At 39.3% G+C, this 21,102-nt stretch overlaps 1 protein-coding gene across 5 annotated transcripts in view; it reads right to left on the reverse strand.

Moving 5' to 3' along the window:
* The window catches only part of ADGRG2 (adhesion G protein-coupled receptor G2), a 154,791-nt gene that overhangs the window by 120,801 nt on the left and 12,888 nt on the right, over nucleotides 1–21,102 (reverse strand). For 4 of the 5 annotated variants that reach the window (XM_075196534.1, XM_075196535.1, XM_075196532.1 and 1 more), the window contains exons 2-3: nucleotides 13,714–13,832; nucleotides 7,368–7,967 (exon numbers count right to left, since the gene is read on the reverse strand). In XM_075196534.1, the coding sequence (XP_075052635.1) occupies nucleotides 7,368–7,967; nucleotides 13,714–13,831 (718 nt within the window). In that variant the 5' untranslated portion in view covers nucleotide 13,832. The remainder of the gene's footprint in view (nucleotides 1–7,367; nucleotides 7,968–13,713; nucleotides 13,833–21,102) is intronic. The other variant, XM_075196536.1, reaches the window with a different exon arrangement.

Here is a 21,102-nt window from a genome sequence, read left to right on the forward strand (position 1 = left end):
TAGTGCTCTTTTTCTTTCTACTTATGTTGATAAAAAAAACTATACAAAAATATCACCCCGGAATAAAACCTGCATGGAATTATTTTGGGCCAAAAGAAAGTAAAAGCAATAACCCAGAAGGCAGAGGTCCAATGTCCGAGATGTTGTCAGGCATCCAAACAAATGAAAAATCTGGAAAGCATGATAAATTGTCAACATTGAAACTCTAAAGTATGAAGACGCACATTAAGTATTTATAGGGAGATGGGTAGCTAGAATCCATTCTGTAGAATAGATTTTGGAGTCATGACTCCTATTTAATTCAGCAGGTCTTTAATACAGAGATAAGAAAACGATATAATGTTTAGCCCCAGACCAATCTAGGCATTATTCTGCACTAATCAGAGAAACACCTTATTATGTTAGTCAACAAGTTTCTAAGTCAAACATTTTATGCTGACTCGTTGAAATAACATGCTAAACTCACTCCCTAAGGTTATATAAGAATATATTTGCCAGCACTGGCGGATACTAAACAGACTTGTCCCAAAATCTAGCTGGAGTTTGCTTTTGAATTGAATCCCTTGGCTTTGAGAAGACAGACAATGCCTATTGGCTCTGAGAGGTTATTGACTTTAACACATTTAACCATCTAGCTGTTTAACTTTTACGACCATTTTTTAGAAACCATCTTTTAGAAGTATGCAAAGTGAAAAATAAAAGTATTTGCCCAATTCTCGAGAAGCCACGTATAAGAAAAAATATGAGTATTATTGGTAAATAGTATTAACAGTATTTCTGACAATTTGATTTGTTTATATAGCACATACGTTTTGATGGTGCATCACTTATAACACCATACTAAATGTGCTGTATATTGGGGTTGTCCTAAATGACCTCCTTTCTGTGCCTGTGACAAGTTTAAACGTCCCATTCTAAACCTCTCCTGTACCCTTCCCTGCAGCCCTGGTCATGAGATGTTCAATATGGCAGCTGTAAAGCAGTGAAAGAAAAGCATATTCGGCTTAAACCACTGTTTTCAGATCTTCATCTGCCTGGTGGATGTAATGATTTATTCACTGGCTTGAGCTAGGTAGCGGGAGATTTGAAAGCAATGGTTCAAGTGGAAGAAGTGAAACGGTGCATGTGGTAAGTATGACTATATAATGAAGTACCTTTCTGTTTTATAAATCAGTGAAAATAATACTACTGCATTAAACATGCTTTATTAAGAATAAAGTATTTTAATGCTTCTCCTCTAGTGAGTAAGCTTTTGACTCTTTAGTTACCAGATTTCCCAGGTTAGTTCCACTTTGCTTGTAGTGTAGGCATTGGTGTGTACAGATGTCCTTTTTTCTCAGCAATATCTCTCGTCTTAGGTAAGTAGAATTTTCTATGTGGCCATATCTAAATATACTGAATCATAATCTACCAAAGTTTGTTTTTCCTGGGCACTGTCTGGATCATAAAATCTGGGTAAACTACATCAAACATAATACATGCTTAAATGTGCATGAAAAAATAAAATCTGGGTTTGTTTATAGTTTGTTCAATAACATCTTTAAGACTTGCTTTTCTCCAGTCTAATAGTTGGCAATATGATTTTCAAAACCTAACATCATCATCCAAGTTGGGTGATTTAGGTTTGTGGAACTGTGGAAATTAGCTTAGACAGAAAATGTATTGTTTTTCTTTGCATTGCAAGTCAAGTATAAACCATTAAAATCCCATACTTAAAGTTTGTAAATCGACTAGTATTAAATGTTGGATCCAACTTCGCGACAGAGGGGCTTGCCCACGTCACAATTAGGCATGACCATGTCATGATGGGGGCGTGGCCACTCCCCTAGACGGCTGGCTAGCACTGTAAAGCGGAGCAGAGCAGCCCCTTAGAAACCTCCCTACCCCTATAAGCATTGTAGCATGCATCAGAGCAAAGCAGCTGTGAATGGACGATACCTCCCAACGTTCCCACCTACAGGACAAACATGAACTGTGGGACAGAGCCTTAAAACCGGGTCTGTCCTGCTGAAATCGAGACTTTTACCTTAATTCTCAGGTGGTGTAATAAAGAAAATGAATCTATATCATACTTTAAGAATCTACCATCGGTGAGATCCTGGAGGGGAGGTCAAGTGCTGTGAAAGGCCGTAATCGCACTATTGTGCCATGATGGCAGGTACCTCAATGATGCTATTCACGAGAGTCTCCCAGACATTCCAGGAGAGTAGACAAGTATGGTGTATATAAAAACACTACACTTCCCTCATTTTGTTGCCACTGGTTTACTACTGTATGCACTACATGGATTACTACTTGATTTTATTTTTGTCCATTTGTTTTTTACCAGCTGAAATATTTGCAAATGATATTTAGTAGTCTATGGCAAATAGCAGCGATACATAATGCAGTACTGCTGTAATTTATTATACCTGGGCTCCTTAGGGAAGATTTCCCTCCTGTGTGAACAGTTTTTACTGTTCATGCTAAAGGTGTAATATGCATACGCAACTAAATTTTGCATAGGATTTGTCCCAGTGAAGTCCCACTGGCTTCAGTGGACCCCACAGATACAGGTAAGCTAACTCCATCCTGAGATGGCAAAAGTTTGCAGTGAAAAGAAATGCTTTTGCTGCTTAATAAGTTGCTAACACCGCAGCCCCCACAGAGTTGCAGTAACTCATGAAAGGTAGTAGGTTAATGCAGGAGAAATCTCTGATTTCTTCTTCGTTAACCCCTTCATAAACTGTGTGATGGCCATTATTTTTTTTTTAGAGAAAACAACTATTTTCTCAGGCTTAATGGCTGATTGCCCTGTTATAAATAGACCCTCTAGTGCTTTACATCACATTTTTTGTTACATTAGCTAAACAGCCTGGGGTGGTTGTCATTATGGCAGGGGAACCCCACGCTGCGGGTTCCCTTGCTATAGTGCCACCTGCCCTGGCTGGTATGCCTAGTGCTGGTTTTTGGAAAATCGGAAGGGGAGGGGGTCACATTCTGCGACTACCAGAACTAGGCTGGCAGAACAAGGGTTAATATTGTTAGGAAGGGGGGACTCCACACATTTTTTTTAAAAAATTCTAATTTTTAACACTGTATAGAGCCTGGGGGTCTGGTGACTATAATGTTGCCGGACCCGCCAGCTGAACATAGACTATGAACCCAGAGCTGGTGCAAGAGATATGGCAGAAAGACAGTGTACTTTGATGGGGGTAGGGCTTGATTCAGGCGTGGCTGTTTGCACTTGAGTTTGGCACGCCCCTGCTGTAAATTCACTACGACAAAACACCCCTTCCTCGCTCAAGTCACTCCCCGAATTCGGACAGTGTAGTAAGTGTCCTTTGAATGCGTTGGCGTACGGAAGAGGCCTGCATTCACGGACGTATCTGCCGGTTCTGGACATTCACAAAGTGAATTTGTGGATGATATGCTTACACAGTGATGGGGCGTCACATCAACTAAAAAGCCTAACAAATCCTCATTGAGATCTATAGATGTGGGAGGATCTTCAGCTGTCCATAGTGGAGTGGAGAGCTAATGCTTTACTTTTTAGCAGAGCTACAGTGAAATGTTAGGCTAAAGTTTAATAACGTGCTTTACCTTCAAGGTTCATATCTGAAAATATTAAGTTTGGGTAACGACATATTGGACCAGATCCCCTTTACACATGGCCAAAATGATGCGATTCATGGCGCCCACCCGCCCTTGCCCCTTGACCTCCTCTCTGGAATCTCCCGGTGGGGAGCGCCAGAATATTGACAAGTATGATTTTTTTATGTTTTCAATTCACTGAAATTGTTTTACATTTGATTCATTAGTGAAGGAGGTTTGATTTTAATTAGCAATGTTGGACAACGATATCATTATTGTGGATTTAGAATATAGTTTTCTAACCTGAAACTAGAACAAACCTTTTGTGAGCTGTTATACTGCAGTAACTCATTAGCAATGTATGGCCTAACAGTTTACACATTACATCTAAAGAAAACGTGATTTTTTTTTTGGAAAATAAAATGTAACTACCCATGTTCCCATGTCCAATGTTTGTTACTTGAATTTACAATGTTTAAGTCTATCTTTAATCTACTTCAATCCGTAACAGTTGTATTGTATATCCACTAAATCTATTAGTAGCCAGAGCAGTGGTCAGCAATCCGCTTAGTGCTTGTGCACAGACATCTGTTTGCTCCATGTTATTTTTTTTCTCCACCTCTGATGTGGATTAATTGTAAAGTGTGTGGAAGGGGGGGGGGGGGTGTTTCGTGGAGAATTTGTCATCATAATCCTTTTCAGTTGTTCCCACAATCCTACAAAAACTTTAATTTCACAGCTTTGTAACATACAGTGACTAGTGATGCCTATCAAAGGAAATGATGTTATGGCCTCTATCTGCGGAAAGTAAGAGATTCAATTTCCCAACAAAATAGGACTGAATTGAAAACTGGTGCAATTGTTTAACTTGTAACAACCAGAAAACAAATAACTACATAACCAAGTAAATAGAAAAGGTAAATATACTAATTATGATGATGCAGAAACAAAGATTCATTTTGGTTCTACTGGAATGTAAGACTGTGGTACTGGATATAATGATTTATACAGTTCACTAGTACTGTTCTACAACATTTTTGTCTGTTTGCGTACATGCATTGGTGTTTGCATATTCTCAATTGTTGAAATAAAATGAACAGACCAGCACCAGCAAGTCAGAGTACAAAAATACTATATAATTTTAATAGAGCAATAGAAAAATACAAAAAAGTCCCAAAAAAATCAAAGAAAAAGATATATTACAAAACACTTCCTGCCCAACGATCGTTTCAGTTTCCGTGATGAAAGTATTTCTATTTTTCTATTAAAATTATATATTTTTTGTACTGTAGCTTGCTGGTGTTGGTATAAATATATATATATATATATATATATATATATATATATATATATATATGTATATATCGAGAGCGCTCAGATCAAAATTGTAAGTCACTTATCAAACAAGTCAATATCCACTGTAACAATTTCCTCCATGCGTGGAAGCAGCCTTCCTTCAAAATTACGGATGGTACCCCGAATGTATACAATCTGGAAAATAGCAACAGCGCATTAGGAGCCGCGCATTGCGCATGCGCAAAATGGTGGCCGCCAATGCTATTTAAGATCACCCTTTGGGACATAACTTTTACCCTCCTGATGAAGTCTATATGACGAAACACATTGAGGATATGTACCTAAGGTTTTTATCTCCACTGTGCTCTCCATATCAGCGTTTGGTGTACCTGTGTTTTTCTCCACAGACTACCATTGGAGTTCAGCATTTAGAGATACAGATAAGTCTATTATTATTTATATGACATGTGAGTGTGCAATTTATATGTTTAATAAACTGCTGTTTTATAAAATATTACACTATTTTGGAATTCTCCCCTTTTTCCTTGGTTCCGGAATGAGCATTGGAGTCACCAGAATGAATAGATGCTGAGTGTACAAAGGATTTAATACAGATTAGTTGCTTTTTGTTTTCTCTCTGGTACGCTGCTACACAGTGTTTTATACAGAATAATCACTGGTGTCATAACTATACTACACTATTCCTTGGTTTCTTCCTTCTGACTTTATGTTCACATATGGTTGGAATGACGGAAGATATGTGGCAGTGACACATCCAACATTATGTAATGAGCCTTATATTACTACTTATATCTGGCATATAACACACCATTGGGCTTTTGGGGATACTTCCCAGAAGATACTACACTATCAGGCGCCCTTTTGTTCCTTCTACTACTTGCTATTTTCTATATATATATATATATATATATATATATATATATATATATATATATATATATATATATATATATATATATATATATATATATATATATATATATATATATATATATACACACACACACACACAAGTTAACCCGTGCATGATACTCATGCATTTTAGTCAAATCAAGCTACTTAAGGTCTTAAAAAGGTTCTTGTCATGCATTTGGGCCTAGCCCAGGCCTCCTCAGGGAAAGAGCGTTACTTCCCGACGCAAGCGCCCTTTTTAATGTGTGTTTATGAGGTAAAATTACCTCACGAAAATGAGTTTGACCCCTCAACTCGTAAATTTAGCCTTTACTACCCCTCCCACGGGGGGAAGGGGGGATGATGGAAGTTAACTGACTTCACTATTCTCATTTTTATGTCAAATAATGTCAGTATACCAAATTTCAGGTCAATTGGATGAGTCCTTTCTGAGAAAATAGTTTTTTCCACACACACACGCGGCTAGGCTTTTACTTTTATATATTAGATAATGCTAAGAATTTAGTAGGTCAGTGTAGTATATAACTCCGCCCAGCAGGTGGCGCTGCAGCTTGAGCACTCTGTCACCCGGTAGTTTTTTCCACACACACAGACTAACACACGCCGCTAGGCTTTTATATTATAGATATATATATATATATATATATATATATATATATATATATATATATATAGTGCTTTGTTTCTCATACAACTCACCGGAACGTGTTTTCCAAGTTTTAAAAGTAACTTATCAACATTTGATGTTTGGTTCGGTGACCGTTATGTTTCGTTACACAACTGACGTGTGTGGGTGTGTGTACAGTGATTGACTACGTGATGTGAGTTCCGGCACCTTTTTTCTTACAGAAAAAGCACTATATATATATATATATATATATATATATATATATATATATATATATATATATATATATATATATATATATATATATAATTTTTGTTTTTAAAAATCACTCAGAATGTGTCATCTTTCCTGATATGTCAGCATGATGCAAGACTCAAATTATTTTCGGTTGTGAATAAATGATTATAAACAACTGTGAAAAGATACACTACTTAAACCATACTGAGTAAAATCAATATACAGGGTGAGTCAAAAGTCGCAGTACACCCTTTTATTTCAAAAATGTATATAGGAATTGGGAAACCTGTATACTCCCGTAAGGTATGGGTGACATGGTCTATCTTTTACGGTATGTACCAAACATGGGCGCCATCTTGAAATCGGCCAATCGGCCCAATTCCTGTAGAGTTTTTGAAATAAAAGGGTGTACTGCGACTTTTGACTCACCCTGTACTTTAGTCACAAATTTACGGTTTACTGGCCAGATGGTAGTCAAGCCTGCTAGTGCCTACAGTATTTGCAATTAAAAACAGTGGCACAGTGAATTTTCTCTTACCCAAATAACTTGCAAAAAGATATGAGAGGTTTTCCTCAGAACCTACTGTTGTATATAATTTGCCTATTTTCCAGTGAACAAATCTAATTAACTAAATATCTCACTAGAACTTACAATCTTATGAAAAACAAAGCAAATGGATGATATTTATGAGGGGCTTACCACAATTCAAAGATGAATCTTGCTGCACTAATACTGGGCTGTAGATCCAGTAATCCATCTTCCACTTTATAACATTCCCATCAATGCAGCTTTGCAGCCATGAACCTGCTACTGTGTTCCACATCCTGAACATGTACAGCTCCCCAACCAATCCCAAGGATGCAGAGGCATTCATATCTTTCCAATTTGGACAGCCAAGGATCAAATTGCCGCCTCCTTTCAGGGTGGTGTTGTTCTCCAGTTTGCGCTCTGCTTTCAGTGTACCGTCAAGATAAAATTCCATTGATTCAGTTTTGCCATCCCATTTAATGCATACATCATACCAAGTATTCAGGTTTAGTGTTTCCAACACGTTGATCTCAGTACCAAACATCCATATTGTCATACTACTGCTGTCACCGAAAACACCAATTTCATACACATTGACTGCGGAAGAGGTCAGTTTGTAGATGAACGCTGTCCAAGGATCCAAGGATGCCAGTTTCAGGTAGGTGCACAGAGTGAACTTCGTTAGATCAGGGACGGGTGAACTCAGGGTCATGATATCTTCACATGGTGTACTGAAGACAGCTTTGTACTCTCCATAATCAACAGCATGAGCTACAAAATATAAGTAGTTTATATTAAATTAAGGACATCTAATACTTGTAATAGTAGTAAATATGGTAAAATGTTTCATGCACTTGACTTTGTTGTTTGCCCTGTATTAAAGAGCTATTGTTAATAGCATAATAATAAATCGATTTAAGTTACAATACAATGTGAAAGTGTTTCAGGATTAAACCAGAAATTAGATATTTGAGAAAGGGGGTAGATATATTTTCCTATGCACACCAGACTTCCCATTAGTAAACATATCAAAAGAAACAGCAGCGAAACATTAAAGTAGCTAATAACAGAGGACAGTAGTTTACAATGAGGTAGATAACAAGGTTGCATAGAATGGCAAATACAATATAAAGGGAATTTCACCTTGTACTGTATTTCTTATTTAAAGCTTTTCAAAATATTCCAGAAATTAAGATAGATGAAGTTGCTTAAGGCTGGCAGTAGCCTTTGAGAAATAGGAAGAAGCCCTATCTCCGGGGAAAAAACATAGGAAACCCAAGGGGTGAACATACAAACTCCACACAGATAGAGCACTGGTTGGAATCAAATTCATGACACCCCTGTGCCACTGTGCTGCCCCGCTTTGCTTATATATATTTATTTTGATTCCTTGGTGTAAATTAGTACTTAAAGAAACAACATATTTTACTGTCCAATGTATTAATGAATACCAAGAATTTAGAACATAGTTAACCAAGTCCAACATCAACCTAGTAAAGTTAATGCTCATTTACGTAAAGTGATATAACATACAGCATACATTCTGTATGAGTTTGCTGAAAGAACTTGGTGGATTCTCTTTTTTACAGAGCTCTACAGAAATGTCTTCAAAAACTGAAACTCAAAGAATCATTCATTCATAAGAAATAGTCCCAAATCCTGGAATGGAAATTGTAGACCAGTACATTTATTTTAATTTGCCACAGCTTGATCCAAAAGCCACACTGTGATTGAATGCTATAATTTTAATGTTTCCTTAAATAGTGTGGTGTTTGGAGCTCATTCAAGTAATGACAAAATCTAATTGAACATAAAAATTATTGTTTTTTTTTGTTTTTTTTTTTTAAGTATAGTCTGAAAAATACGCTGCAATTACGTAACAGACTTTTTATTCAAAAGTTCATCCAACATAAAAGGCAATAAGCATACATCTAATATTTGGTAAAAGTTATACCCATCATGTATTCCATTATTTTAGCAAGAGAAAAGTTTGTACAGTACCTACAAATGGGTTCCCCACATTTCTAGATGAAATGAATAACTAATAAAGGATTAAATCCACCTTTGTTTACTTTTAGGGATGAAGGGCCTGATGCGACTTAAAGCGCAACTTGCACGTAAGTTGCGTTTGAGAAAAGAGTACAGAACTTGTGTGTAGTTCTGACCCTATTCAAATCCAAGCATATCTCAAGATACGTTTTCATTTGAATCTGTGTAGAAGTACGTTCTGTCTACACGGTATTTGCAGTAGATAGACAGACAGAACAGAATGCCGTATACAGCAAGCACAAGCGTGTGTACAATAAAAAGGCAATTCCGAACGCATAAAAAAGTTTTGATCATGAAATTAAATAACAACTGTTCACCATCATAAACATTTATAGAAATATTACACTTCAAATATAACTTCTAAATCTCTCTGTATAACAAGACTTCACCCGAGCCTCCAAAGTTTCAAGTGTTCCCTGAAAAATCAACTCTTTGGGCAAGCTTATCAAATTGCAGAACCGCGTTCTTAACCTTCCTGGGCTACTGTATCATGCTGCCACCACTCTACACTGCTTTTTTTGGAACTAGTGAGTAGAAACATCAGCCTAAAATATGTAGTATTACTAATCTATAAGGTAATATAAGCCAATATGCCTGGTTGCCCAAGGCCATTTCCAAAATTATAAACGTTTTTCATTTTTGACTCCTGACGCACCTAGATTTAAGTACCAAATTTCTAACCTTTGTGTTTATTACATAGCCGCCTAGATTCTTTCATGTAATATCTTCATTACATGGTTGTGTACATAGCTGCCTAGCTTCATGGAACATATCAAAATGAGTCATGTAACACAATAATACTGTCTCCTTCAAGTTCAGTTCTGTGATCTAGAAATTATATAGATAAATATGGAGTTTATTAAGAAAAAACAACTTTTAATTCCAGACTCTGTGGCTTAGAGTGGGCGTTATATATGTAAAAGTGATCTAAACTAGGTACGTTGGTACAAATAGATACCTACTGTATCCCTTTCATGTATTATTTATTAGACTATCAAGAATGTGTGCCTCCTCTCCACTGTTATACGATCATTGACAGCACATAAAATAGGTAATTGTGAAATAAATACTAGATGAAACTGTGGAGACGCCGGCTCCACACACGGGCCGCGGGCCAATCACGGCGCCCGCCCACGGACCAATCACGGCTCCCGGCCGTGATGAGGTCATAGGGAAGCGCCTGGCCCGGGAATTTCGTCGGCGGCCACGTGGGAAGCGGCCTGTTCGGCGGGAAGTGAAGCTGGAGGAAGGACGTCCGGACAGAGCAGCACCCTTAGCAGCAGCACCCTCAGCAGCAGCACCCACGGTAGCAGCAGCAGCAGCAGCACCCACGGTAGCAGCAGCAGCAGCAGCACCCACAGCAGCAGCAGCAGCACCCACAGTAGCAGCAGCAGCACCCACAGCAGCAGCAGCACCCACGGTAGCAGCAGCAGCACCCACGGTAGCAGCAGCAGCAGCAGCACCCACGGTAGCAGCAGCAGCAGCAGCACCCACAGTAGCAGCAGCAGCACCCACGGTAGCAGCAGCAGCAGCAGCACCCACAGTAGCAGCAGCAGCACCCACAGCAGCAGCAGCACCCACAGCAGCAGCAGCACCCTCAGCAGCAGCAGCACCCACAGCAGCAGCAGCACCCACAGTAGCAGCAGCAGCAGGACCGAAAAGGAGTTACGCTGACGTCGCGAGCGGAGGACCTAGACCAGGTAAGACCCCAGTGGGGACCACCCCTCCCGGGCCCACGCCCGCATCCTATCGGACACTCTTTACCCGGGCCCAGGGCCTTCTGCCGGCGTCCATTAAGTCTGCCTTTCCATTTGGTAGCTCCCGTTAGACCCAATAGGGCACCAGGCCCTGAGTAGATTCCCTAGGGCGCGAGGCCCTCAGGTCACCCCTGGGCTTTAGGCCCTGCCTCGGAAGTCTGTCTTTGTTCCCTCTCTCCCTTTTCCTAACCGTATCACCCTTGGGGCAGAGTAGGACATGAACACACACACTCTGCTTTGATATTACACTTTTCCGTGTTAATAGTGTCCTGGGTATTGTACTGTGCAATTGAGTATTGTATTGTGAGTATTGTATTGTGCAATTGAGTATTGTATTGTGAGTATTGTACTGTCAATTGAGTATTGTATTGTGAGTATTGTACTGTCAATTGAGTATTGTATTGGGGGGGTATTGTACGGTGTAGTGGGCGGTTGGGGCGTGTTGTGTCTCCCTGCAGGGGTCGGAAAGTGGTGTGTTGGGACTGATCGCCGGGTGGACTCAACTCGTTCCCGAGCCGGTAAGTATTGTCTATCCCCTTTCCCTTCCCCCTTCCGTGTAGGCCCTGGTGGGGCAGATCCTTGGGCGGCGGTGTGGCACGACTTCTTCGCGGGCTGGGAGAGATCCAGGTCTCCCTCGGTGCCTTGGAAGTAGTGTAGCACAGCCCTTCTGAGTTCCGAGGGCGGTTCGGGCGTTCCGCGGTTCCACTGGGGCAGTACAGCCCTGCCCTGGTGAGTTCCGGGGTTGGTCACAGCCGTCCACGGTTCCATTGGGGTGTCTGGCCTGAGTTCCGGCAAGGTTGCCTGACGGTTCCAGGGCAGACGGTGCCTCGTGGGGTAAAACGGAGTCCGCCCGCACGCCGGCAGGAGACTGACGGTTCTGGGTGGGGACTGTGATACCTCGCGGCGCACCGCCGGCGGAGTGAGTCTTGTCCCCACACTTGTGGCCCTCCCCAGAGGGGAGTAGGGAGTTCGGGCGAGAACGTTCTCTACCCCGAACTCTTGGAGCCGCGTGGCTTGGCCAGAATAAAACGGAGAGTCGCCAAGCGGGGCTGAGTAACCCTCTAGTCCTGGGCGGCATTCCGGACACCCCCTTTCACCTCCCCCATTGTTTTCGTGCCTCTGTTCCTCTCGCACGCAGGAGGGACCGTGACTGCAGCAGAAGCCTCCTGCACTTGACGGGTTCCGCCCATAGCGACCCTCGGGATCAGGTGAGAACCTTTCCCCATTACAGGGGATCCTTTGAGACGTTCTGCGGGAGTACCGCTCTCACAAAACTATCAACAAAAGTTCATACAACACATATGTGACTTTGGATCTTCCAGGTGCAGTTACTGTGAGACTATATTGGCTCTATATATTGTATTGTGTGTATTGTCCCACCCTGTAATAACTTCGGGCTTTACAGTAAATACAGCTACATTCCTGTTTTAGTCAAGCATTTTCAAATATACTTGCGACACTAAATCACGTCAGCATATCTTACATATTTCCAGTATTGCATTAACCTGTGCTTCTACTAAGCAAACAGTAACCACAATTGTGCACAAGCACAAATATGCGTGTGTATATATATATATATATATATATATATATATATATATATATATATATATAGAGGTAAATGACAGGTTACAACTAAAGACACATTACAAAGCCCAGATTTCCTCCTGCTTACATTAATGAAATGAACAGTAAGTCCTGCCTGAGTTTGTTCTGAAGTTGTCCGGAGTAAAGCTTTGTTCTGCTGGTTAAAAGACTAACTGAGAAACTGGCCAAAGTTCAAGAATATGCTGGTAAAGTGTAGCACCGCACCTAAACACTTCTAAACTCCCCTTCAAAACCCAGCATATTGCATTCTTTAATTGGGTGTATACAGAAAAATTGACTTTTGTATTTTAAAGACACTGAACTTTTATTTATGTGAGAAAATATTATGCCCCAAAATAACAAACAACCAACATGATGCATGACTAACACAGAAATGGAAGGGGAAATACCTACCTCAAAGCAAGAAATATCCCACAATTAAGCTAATTTATAATTCTCTGATCTGCATTGTAGTCATTCATTCCATAAAACAAGACATTATACACTTTCATACGCTTCTTTGCTGGCTCTAACACATGGGGGTAAATTTATCAAGCTGCGAGTTTCTGGTGGTTTTGAAAAGTGGAGATGATGCCTATAGCAACCAATCAGATTATACATTAATATATACGATATCTGGTACACTGAACATAACTTTGTACTAGTTAACTGCCTCACAAACTTCCTCCAATTACATCACTTTCATGTAATCAGGGTCTACATTTTCTATTGAAATGACCGTGGCTATAAAAAGTATTCACCTATTCATTTTATTAATTAAATAAAAAGCTTTTTTATATTATTTTATTTGATGTTAATAAAATATTGGTAGATATAATTGATGTTGGTAGAGTATTGTGTTTGAACAATGGTACGAATTCCCAAATAATACTATTTTATTTGCATAATCTAATAAAATAAATCTGAGAAATACAGGTGGTTGAAACTTTTTGTAGCCACTGTATGGATGTTGATAATATTCATTATATGCAAACCAGGCCCCCAACTGTCTGGGAATAATTGTATTACATTTACATTACTCTTCAGGCCAATGCAGAGGGAGATGTGGGTTGTTAAATGACATAAACATTATTTCTTTAACAGATGAGCTTTGCATTTCTTACCTATTTCTGGGATAACCAAAATACACATTAATATACATATTGGCTTAGTTGTCTTTAATTTCACAGGGCGATGCTTTGTATTAGCAATTATTGCACGCAGAAAGCCATGGAGCAACATCCTGAAAAATACAAAATAGACGTTGTACATTAGTTTTCATTTATTTCACCCCTGGAGAAACAATTCACAGGGGCCAATCAAAATCACTAGTAAAAAAGGCAAATTGACATCCAAGTTATGGTTTGGTTTCTCACATTAATACTTATTTTAGACATTCAACAACGTACAATGAAGGTCAGATTTATAACAAACGTATAAAGACAATAGGCTACAAACCCCTATTATATCATTGCAGGGTGATTCACACGTAAACACTTTCTAAATGTGCTGTAAACCCTATAACAAACAGAAGCTCTTGTTCATGTATTTACCGTCATGTTTAACACGCACATGCTAGGAATACCTTCTGTGCATGTTCATATGTATCTCAATCTCCTTTACTGACCTATTATATCTTATGTCTCCTGTAAAACTTGTGTATTCAGCACACAGTAATAACATCTACAGAAGTGAAAACTAAAGTAAAAGAGATAAGCTTAATCAGAGCAGCCAGAAAAATGCTTTTGGAAGGTTCCCATGAGCAGGGTCATCACTAGCTACTGTTCCTTTAGTATCAATACACACATTGTAGACTCAGAACAATGGGCTTTAATATCAGGTGCTTGACAAAAGAATATTTCTTTACAGAGATAATCTCTCCAGTTCAGGTTCACATAATGTATTGAGTGCTAACAGGAAATACTGCATTGGATCCAAATCTGAGATTGCCTCTGGCATGCACTGGTTTACTTGATAAAAGAAAGTAATGAACAAGTACGTTATACTACTTTTCTCAGAAACATTTAATTACTAATATTAAACATAATGATAGTAGACAGAGTAAACCTTATTATTAAACCACTCCATACAAATGGCAGCAAAGACAACATCTGTCATCAAACAATACCGTTTATTATTTTAAAAGAGTTACTTTCACTTTGAGGAAATGTTATAATTGGAAATAAATACTATAAGCCAAATTTACTTAGTTATATGAGAAATCTCAAAAAATAGGTTGTACAGATTAGCAAAATTCAATTTAGAAACCTAAGACTTGCATCAATAAGGCACACACTCAAATAATACACCATCCATGAAAGGATGTACCTTCACATGGGAAATACGATAGTGGGGGTGTATGCACTTTTTCTGAATTACAGTGTCACTAAATGTTGTGCAATAAAATGCCCATAAAGTGCCCAGGTTACTTGAATGGCTTTGGAGGCCTGTTAGCTCATTAGACAAACTAATAGTTTTGTGACTGGAAGGGTAACATCACCCACCCCTTCAATAAAATAATAATTTATAAAACTATTGCAAATGTTTCTATTACAAAATGTATTTATTAGACTACTAGCTTAATCAAAGTATAGTTTAAGCGTAAGCAAAGTACAATAAAAGTGTGTTCAAGTAAATGCCATGGAAATACATTGAGATTGACACCTTACTTCATTTACTTTCATGTTTTCTTTTTACTTTGCCGGAGAACTATTCTCTTATATTTTAAACTAAATTTCAGTTCATGCCTATCCCTGTCACAAATGTGCGCTCCCAAAAACCTTGTGCCCTTGGCTGCAGCCTAGTCAGCCTGTTGGATAATTACGCCTTGCTCAGCATACTATGTAGAATGTGTCTTTTTTTTCAAAAAAGCAGACATACTGTTCTTTGTAATTAAACCAATGTTTTTAAAATTACAAAATCTATACATACAAATCTATGTAGAACACTTGAATTAAATGATGCACTGATGAACGTTTATTTCCTGAGTACAATAATAGCTGAATAAGGGTGGAACAAGCAAGCCATACACTTAAAGAATATAAGGCATGTTTCATGTAATTTGGGGGGTGTCTAACAGGAGAGTAGGCAGTGCCTGGCTGGACTGTTTTTACCGTCACATTCAAGACATAGGGGTAGCAAATTAAACAAGCACAATGAGTGAGCAAAAAAGTCTGATCAGAGAGAGAGGAGACATGCTGAAATGTCTACTCTGTTCAGACATGTACCTAAATATGCACAGAGCAGAAAATCCGGATGACCGTGGTGCTTAACAAGGTGGGTAATATTGCATCATAAATACCCCCAATGTTTTAAAAACATTGTTAAGGAAATACTGAATAATAATACAAAAAACATATAGGTGCCCTAACTATATGTGACAATGTATGGTCTATGCACAATGAATCCTGCATGTTTCACTTACCATCATGCAGAACAGCATAAAAAGTGCCCATAAAGCACTATTGCAACCAAAAACTCACAGTTCAGAAACGTTTGTAAATACGTGTAACAAAATAAAAAACAACTGTAAACATATGTCGTTCTGGCTGACATTTCCAAAACATGGCACAAGGAAGCAGATAGCTTTCTATACTTGGGCCATAGCTCGCACAAGTTGGAGCACATTTTTGAAAGCTCCCAAGAAGTAAACATACTCAGAAGTGGCTGGTTGAAACCCAGATAAAACCCATTGTAATGTATTCTACATATTACAATATACAACAGTTTATGCAGAAAGCAGTAAATTTTCTAATAGAAAAAAAACCAAAATCTATATTGAAAAAAGTATTTCATTCTTCACCCCCTCAACAAATATGCCATTCATGGGAGATGTCATGAGATGGATGGTAACATTAGGTCTGGGGTACAAGCAGAAGTGACCCCATTACTATATAACCAACTACATGTTTTATTACATGTTGTTCTGTAAAGGAATGCAGGGGTAGGTAGCCTATGTCTTCTCCTGAAGCCTTGTAGCGAACTCTGCTATAGGACTATTTAGATGAGCCAATAACATCTACTAAATAGTCAAATATTTCAGTGTCAGCCCTCAGCCTAGAAGACAAGAATGAGCCCGTTGTCATCCCTTTCTTGACTATCATATGGGAAACAATAAAAAGAAAGTATCATTATTTTGACATTTGATTTCCAGCCTCTCTTTACTTTTTATTTCCAACCTCTCTTCCTAACTACCAGAACGATACTGTAAATCAGACTAGTATGTATCCAGAAGTTTTTATCACAGTTTCGAATCCATGGCTCTAGGTTGGTTCACACTGGTGCACAGGTAATGCCAATTAAAGCCTCCGACTGGCTGATACTAGCACACACCTAACATGTTGAATATATGTTAGATATTCTGAGTTGGGTTATCCTTCCTATTGTGTCTCCATGTTGTATAAATGTTAAAATAACACAATTATTATAATGCCCTCAATCTAGTGTTTATTTTATACTGTCCTGCAGGATATGTTGGGGCTTTGCAAAGCAATATTAATTTAAGAATAAAAATCTTGCAAGATGATCACCAACTATATCATAATTCTTTAGTTGTCTACTTGGAAGACTAGATTTGAGGATCCTCACCAATAGTTAAAGGTGAGGAAGTAAATCAAATAAATGTGATAGTTCCTCTTTAAATACAGGATATTAAAGCTCTCCAAATAAAGCAGTAGTAAGAGTGGAAAAGAACCATAATGTGCTTCCCTATTACTTTGGTTTAAGCATAAACATGGCAAATATTGAAAGTTATGGCAACACATGGATTGTTAAAGCTATATGTTAAATGTAAACTACTATATTTTAGACATGTTCTGTAACTGCATCTGGTTTCCCATTTCTCATTGGTGATGAGACTCCTACACATACCAGACCCTGACTTATAACAATATTTTCTTCTGTTATGACCTTGCCCATAGAATAGCTCTCATCCAAGATGACCAGGACCTGTTTCACGAAGATTCCATCTTGGATCTCTGTTTTGAAATTGCCTTTAGAATATCCCTTATCCAAGATGGGCCTATAAAAGACACTTCCTGTTTGAAGCCTTTGTTTGCGCATTGTGATGGAATCTGAAGTAGATGCTTTCACAGAACTTTGCTCCTCCTGTGATTTCGATTGCAATCTTTTGCACCTGACATTTCTCTGCCTTGGGATTATTGACTTTGCTTGTTAAGATACTTTAGATTTGTATATTAAAATAAATCCTGTTTACCTCAGAACTACCTGGCTATGGGACTTCCATCTGTGATACCAGAAATGTGACATCTATATTGTTGGAGCCTCTTAGTGAGATCCCTGCCTTTTCGAAACATACGGTTCAGTGCGGTTTCCTCCCTGAAACATACACTGAAGACAACTCCAGGAAACCAATCAAATTTCTGTACCCACCGAACACTCAGTCTTCCCCAGTACTGAGAAGGGCTTTGGTAGGTTACAATGATACTTTATATTTATAAATGCTTTGGATTTGAAAATCCTGTTCTAAATTTTAATCTGTATTTTTTAGACTTACCCCTTCAGTCTAATTTTGAAAAACCTACTAAGCGTACTAGGCTGCAGTATTCCCTCTTCACATGACTTTTTATACTAAGCATTGAGCATTTCCAACACATTTTCAAAGCAACCCCAAGATACGGTGATTTCTATGAAGTATAACTAAATATTATAATTGCAAAACATAATTGGATGGTCATTCCCTTTTCCATAATAGTTGTAGCAGAAATTGCCTATTTTTCTCACATAAGTTTTTACCTCTGCCACTTTCTGTAACCTTTCCAGTGGCGCACGCAGGGGGGGTTTCTGAGTCTCTAGGAACCCCCCCCCCTGCGCTAAGTGGCCACTGTCCTATACAGCAGCCGCGGCGCTGTCAGAGAAGCGTCCGCGGCGGTGCTGTATTGTTTACAGCACCACCGCAGACGCTTCTTAGACAGCGCCGCGGCTGCTGTATAGGACAGCGCTGGCGAAACGGAGCTGCTGCGCATGCGCAGCAGCTCTCTCTCTGTTTTTTTTTTTTTTTTTGGGGGGGGCGGCGGGGGGAACCCCCCCCACCCCGACAATCCTCCGTGCGCCGCTGCTTTCTTAAGCAAGCGTGCCCTTTTAACTTAGTCAGACATATGGTAATAATGTCAGAAAGTACAATCCTTCAGTCAGCTTTCTCCCCTCTTACACCATTTCTCTGACATCCAACATTCCACAGTAGCCTCAGGGGAGACCTTGGTAAAGTGTGGAGGTCAAAATACTTTTTTTTTTTTTCATGTATTTTCTGAACTAACAACATTTTTTAAATATATATTTTTAAATGACCCCACCCAAATGAGAATACTTTTTAGTCTCTAAAGTTTACTGCTCTCTGAAATGTCCCAAAACACAACACTAATGTGTGGTTAACTGCATGTTACAATTAGCCAACTTGCAGGATAACTATCAGATCAGTCTTGAGGGTATGTTCTGCCTTAATAGCCAGACATTAAATTTCTGTATGTAACTCGCAAAGTGTCTTTGAAGAAAAAAAAAAGAAATGGAGAAGAATAGGAATACTGGTGATAACATTGGTACTTGTTTCTGTAAGAGAGATTGTAGTTGCTAAAGGTATTATAGTTAATTTGATACATGGTTCTATATGTAGAAGATGATTCAAAAATAGAGAATACAATGATACAACTACTTCAAAAGGCATTGTAGACTTGTACTTATAGGGCCTGAGTCATTAAGAAAAGTAAGGCAAAAAAAGGGGTAAATGTTCTCCGGGACAAATCATGTTACAATGCAAGGTATGCCCCGCTTCCAAGCCTTGTGTTCCACCCTGGACTCCAGTTCTGTTCTTCAAAAAACAGAGCAGAGTCTGAGACTGAGTAGCAGATATGTCCACACATGTGCTGGACTGCACATGCCCAGAAGAGGACCCTGCTCTGCAGGAGAGTCTGAGAATGGCTTGCTAGGCCCCCACACACAAATATACAGTATTTACAGTATACAGGCTGTCAAACACACCTATGACACACTTGTTTTTTCCTACTAGAAAATTGAACTGAGAGAATGAGAAAAATCAATTGCGTTTATCTGGGGAGGAGATATACTCACTACTTAGGTACATTTTTAAAAGTGGAGTAAATGTATTTATGTAGGAATTTTTTTCTTTTGCACTATAGTCACCAACCCTCTTAGTTAATATTTAACTCCTGACCCACCATCTGGAAGAACGTTTGAAATGCCGATGCCATATGTGTGCAAGATCATAACTGAGACATTTGCTCTGCACACATAAATGTCACAGTTTTAAAACAAAAAAACAACTATTCTGGTCATGGCAGTTGGAGCCTGTCATGGAAGAGATGCTTCAAGTCCTTGAAGCTGGTTGTGAGTGTGCCTGCACTTCATTCAAGACATGTCTTATGATTTTCTGTTACTACGTCTCAATTTGAGACAATTTCAAATTACATTTAATTGTGTTCTATTTTTTTTTAAACAAGGATGTTATAAATGTATTGGACTGTGTTCTGTACTGTGACAGGTAGGGGATGCTAGAGATTCTTCTCTGTGAAAGCGGTATGGCTGGTGGATGGGGTGGGGCTTAGGGCGCCAGAGGTTGGGTGCCTATAGGCTTCAATACAAATTCAGACCTGCATTCACTGCCTATAAAATGCTTTGGGAACAAACATACTCTTTACAGCATCATTCAGATATTGTTACCATCTACTTAAAGTTACATTAACAAAACGTATACAGTGATGATTCTGGGAAACCCAGTTCAAATTGCATGCGCATTGTGGAAAACAAGACCAGATATTGCTAGTCAATGCTGGTACAAGTTAGAGATATACCCTCATCAGCTGACTTCTAGACATCACCTAATTTACACATCAGTGAAGTGTGAGGGTCCACAGCCTTGGACTGGCCTGCCGGGCTATACACTGGTAGGCCCGGCCGCAATTAAGCCCCGCCCCCTCCGGTGTTGGGGCGGAGCTTGTAGGGAGCACCTAATTGACAGGACTGTCGTGGACTGACCACTCCCCCTGTGTTTTGACCATCTCCTGTGTTTTGCTTTTTCTCACAATAATCATCCAACGTGTCATACTAATACTGCTGCCGCTGCAAAATACTGATCGCTTAACAATGCAGGGACACTATAACACTGTCAGCTGATAGAAGAGATCTCTGTCTCATTATAATATAGCAATTAAAACGAGTGGCTGTTTATTCTTACACACGTGAGGCAGAGTTTGCTATTTAAGGCACATTCTTATACCATATGCAGCTTGACACTAGTAATGATTACTAGTAATGATTACTTACAAGCAGAGTAAGGCTATGGCTACAATGAAACACTTTCCGTGCACTTTCAGTGAATGATAGCAGTGGCGCACGCAGGGGGGGTTTCTGAGTGTCCAGGAAACCCCCCCCTGCGCTAAGTGGCCGCTATAGCTGCACTGTCCTATACAGCAGCCGCGGCGATGTCAAAGAAGCGTCCGCAGCGGTGCTGTAGTGTATACAGCACCGCCGCGGACGCTTCT

Source organism: Mixophyes fleayi, chromosome 2 (assembly GCF_038048845.1).
Source record: "Mixophyes fleayi isolate aMixFle1 chromosome 2, aMixFle1.hap1, whole genome shotgun sequence".
Taxonomy (NCBI): Eukaryota; Metazoa; Chordata; class Amphibia; order Anura; family Limnodynastidae; genus Mixophyes; species Mixophyes fleayi.